Source organism: Tupaia chinensis, unplaced genomic scaffold (genome assembly GCF_000334495.1).
Source record: "Tupaia chinensis unplaced genomic scaffold, TupChi_1.0 Scaffold149964_1, whole genome shotgun sequence".
Classification (NCBI taxonomy): domain Eukaryota; kingdom Metazoa; phylum Chordata; class Mammalia; order Scandentia; family Tupaiidae; genus Tupaia; species Tupaia belangeri.
This window is the reverse complement of record NW_006209805.1, coordinates 601,745-605,586: the sequence shown is the minus strand read 5'-3', so window position 1 is coordinate 605,586 and position 3,842 is coordinate 601,745. Positions and strand designations below refer to the sequence as shown.

The 3,842-nt window shown below is 62.4% G+C and overlaps 1 protein-coding gene and 1 non-coding gene across 2 annotated transcripts in view; both read right to left on the bottom strand.

The window, feature by feature from the left end:
- Positions 1-3,241, bottom strand: part of CNN2 (calponin 2) — a 27,557-nt gene extending 24,316 nt beyond the window's left edge. The window contains exon 1 of the mRNA XM_006171716.3: positions 3,221-3,241. Coding sequence (XP_006171778.1) covers positions 3,221-3,226 — 6 coding nt within the window. The 5' untranslated portion in view covers positions 3,227-3,241. The remainder of the gene's footprint in view (positions 1-3,220) is intronic.
- A 224-nt stretch (positions 3,242-3,465) lies between these two features.
- Positions 3,466-3,572, bottom strand: LOC114006732 (U6 spliceosomal RNA). The gene has a single exon (XR_003548424.1). It is a non-coding gene; the product is annotated as a U6 spliceosomal RNA (small nuclear RNA).
- Positions 3,573-3,842: the final 270 nt, after the last annotated feature.

The following is a 3,842-nucleotide window of genomic DNA, read 5'->3' as shown; positions in this document are numbered from 1 at the left end:
ACTTCCGGAGCCCCCCGGCCGCCCCGACCCCTCCCGGGCCGCGCTCGCCCCGACACGCCGGGGAGCCGAGGCCGGACCTAGCGTCCCTGCCCGCTCCCGTGCTGGGCCTCCTAGGCGGGTCCCTCACCGTTTCGGGTCTCAGTTGACCCCCTCCCACACCAGGGTGAGGGGCAGTCGTGGGGGGACCGTAACTCCCTCCAGGGCCTGAATGAGAAGCCCTTATAGGTGCCTCCCAGGAGCTCCCGCAGCTGGAGAGCACCAGGGCCCGGGGAGAGGCCGTGGGCCGGGCCGGAGGGGACCAGGGCCCCCGGGAGAGGCCGTGGGCTGGAGCTGGAGGGGTCTCCGGCTCTGGCGGGGAGAGGCCTGTGGAGCTGGTGCTTTGATGCATGGGTAGGAGTTTTCCAGTCCCTAAAGGAACCATTTTCTTGGCAGAATGGAAGGCGGGAAGTCCTGGGGGGCTGCCTTGCAGAGGTGATGAGCCACCCAACGGCAAGAACGGGGAAGGGTCTCTGAATTCAGGGCTGAGGATGGCCAGGAGTGGGGGACGCGGTGGTCAGCCCAGGGGCCAATGCGTGGCGGTGGGAGCAGGCTGACACCGGCCAGGCACGGTTGGCGCCAGCAGTAAGCCGGTCCGTGTGCCACAATAAGCCGGCTCCTCCAGTGACTCTTGTGTCCACTCCGTCCCCATCTACTCGTCCACAGCTCCTTGCCATGTCCTCTAGGATGGCCCCCAGCTGGTGACGCTGGCTCTGGGACACCTCGGCTCTGGCCCTGCCCGGGTAAGCAGGTACAGGACAGAAGGTGCCTGGGTGGGGAGAACCTGGAGAGGGACTGGGGGCTCTGCTGGAGGGATCTCTGCTGAAGAGAAGGCTGTATGTAGAGGGTCATGGGAGATAGGGTTTTGAAGCATCAGTAGGAGTTTGGCAAGTAGCCTGTTGACTTCTGTGAGGGTTCAGAGTGGATGCACCTGCCCCTTCCCTGGGAGCAGCCCTCCCTGTCTGCCTGTCTTTCTCCCGTTCTGTCTGAAGGTTCCTTTCTTCAGGGTGGTTTTGGCCAATCCTTTCCTTTCTGGGTGTCAGTTTTGTCACCTGTGAATTGGGGACCGGTGGACAGCAGAGGGGAACAATGCCACCGTGCACTCAGAGGCGGGAATGGTGCCCTGAGGCTCACTGGGCGTGGGCCGCGTGGGTGGACCAGGCCAGGTGACTGTGGCATCTCCTACCCTGCCCCTTGCCGGGTCTCCTCACGGTGCTCGGACTTCGGGTGCTTGGCCCCGGGGGGCCACAGGCAGCCCTCTAGACCGCCATCCTGAGTGGCAGGACTCTGGGACTGCCCTGTGTTACCCAGGCAGCGAACCCACAGGGTAGGTGCCAGCCCTTGTCCTGGGGCTCTGGGCCCCCCGAGTGTCTGCAGCAGGCAATGGAGGCTCCATCAGCATTTGGGGCGTGCTCAGCGGCACCAGCCCAGAGATTAGGACTGCTCGAGTCAGCAGATAGCGAAATCTGCAGCCCGGAGCCTGGCAGGGCCCGGGACCCCGTCTTCCCTCAAAAGGAATGGGCCCTGCCGCTGGGCGCTCACCCCGTCCACTCCAGGGTGGGTCATCTGTGGTGTGCCCACACGCTGGGGTCCAAAGTTGCAGGACCCGGGGCTGCTGGTGCCCCCTGAACCTCCATCTTGGGCCCCTGTCCTGGGGGTGCTTGGCGGCTGGTACAGGGAGCTCCCGATGCAGCCAGGACCCGGGGACGGGGGCTCACTGCAGTCACCTCCCATGTAATGCCCTCCCCAAGGTGCCTGGGCTGAGTGGGACTGCAGGGTGTCAGGACCCCAGGAGTGCCTTCCAAGGGGACTTTGGGCACCCGGGCGGTGGGCCCGAGGCTCCCTGGGCTCTCTGCCTTCCCGGTTCAGGGGCACATCCGCTCTGCTGAGTCGGCCAGAGGACACAGGTGCGAGGGACCGTGAATACCGGGAAGCCACGACAGTGATAACCACACATGTCCACCAGAGGGAGCCCTAGCCCGTCCCGAACCCCCTTCGCTCCCCTCTGCCCCGGGCCCACCGCCCTTCTACCCGCTGGGCCCAGGTCGTCAGACCTGCCCTGCCCAGGGCCTTGCCGGTCCTTCTTTCCACCTGGCCCTTCGCTGTACTTTCACTGGGCCCTGCTCAAAGGCCACCTGCTCAGTGATAGGGGAGGGCGAAAGCACTCCAGGATGTACACGCCGCAAACCGCTTTCCCACGCTCCTCCCCGACCATGGGCATGCGCACACGAGCCCCACGTGTTTCTTTCCTTTTTTTCTTTTTTTGGAGAGGTTTTAGCGATAGGGCGCGTGCGCTCACCAGACAGAAAGAGACAGAGAGAGAGAAACCGAGAAATCACTCCCCAGGGGGGGATGGCCACACCGCAATCCCTTCTCCATTCTCCTCTTAGGATCTTGGGCACGCACGCACACGCGCCCGGCGTGAGTTTAAGCCACCGGGTCGTGACTTGAACCACAGCCGACTATGTGGGAGTCCAGCAACATAGCCATTATGCTAACTGCTGGTCCCATGCCCCACATGTTTCTCAAGATGCCGGCTTTGGGACTCGAACGTATAGGACATGAGGGATCCAGCCCTGGTAACCGACGCCACCTGCTGCCCCCAAGCTGAGACTTGGAGCAGTCTCCTGCCCTCCCCCGGGTCGGGTCCAGGGCGCCAGAGTGTAGCTTGCCCTGGCTCTGGCGGGCCGCCCTGTTCCCTGGGACTGCACGACAGCGCTGCCCTTTGGGCCCTTTCCTGTAGCTATTTACACACAAATCGGTGACAAAAAGCCCTGGGGACCGCTGGGTGGACCCCCAGACGGAGATGGGATTGGCCTTCCCAGGAAGAGCTGGGGGCTCCCTTCTGCCCCTGCAGGGACCTCCAGCAGTCCCCACAGTGAGGTCTGGAGGGAACACCCGCCTGGCTTCTGTTGGGACATTTTTCTTCTCCGTAACTAGCACGTGACCTGGGGTGACGTGTGTGTGTGTGTGTGTAAGAGAGAGAGAGAGAGAGAATCCAGAGCCCGCGTTTGCTGGGGGCCTTCTGTACCCCACCAGGGCGCTGTCATAGGGAAGCAGACCAGCTCGCGCTCCTGGACCCAGCAGGTCCCGCAGGTTCTCTGGCAGCAGGCCGCCGGCCCAGCTCACGCCCCCCACGTCCTCGTCTCCCCTGAGGCTGCCCGCGTACTCCCTGGGGACACACTTGCATTTACTGCCTGGAGCTGTCAGCGCGGCTTGTGCGCAGGTCCTGGGGCGCTGGTGACCAGGGTCCTTCCAGGCGGCCTCTGCGGAGCCTGACTCCTGCGCCCCTCTCTCCAGCTCCTGCTTGTCTGGAGCGTGGGGCTGAAGCCGCTGGCACGCGGTAGTTCCAAAAAGAACCGGCTGCAACGCCTGAGAGAGGACAGGACGGGTCACGGGTGTGTGAGTGTGTGTGTGTCCCCGCAGAACCAAAATATGGAACGCTTCACGAATTTGCGTGTCATCCTTGCGCAGGGGCCATGCTAATCTTCTCTGTATCGTTCCAATTTTAGTATATGTGCTGCCGAAGCGAGCACGACCAGCTGTGTCCGGCGGTGTATATTTAAAGCTCCAAATTAAAATTACTTTTCAGTTACGTGACTTTCCTCTTTTATCCAGCAATATTTATTATGGTGCTATGGAAAGAACACTTTCTACAAGCACGCTCACTTTGAGTACCATGGACTCGTAAAATCCTCAGGTGAGGCTTCCTTTACTACCCAAACACTGTCTTGCCGTCGCAGAGGCTTCTGGGAGGGAATATGCAAAAGCTGTCCCAGGCCTGGCCCCGCCTCCTGCCTCTACCC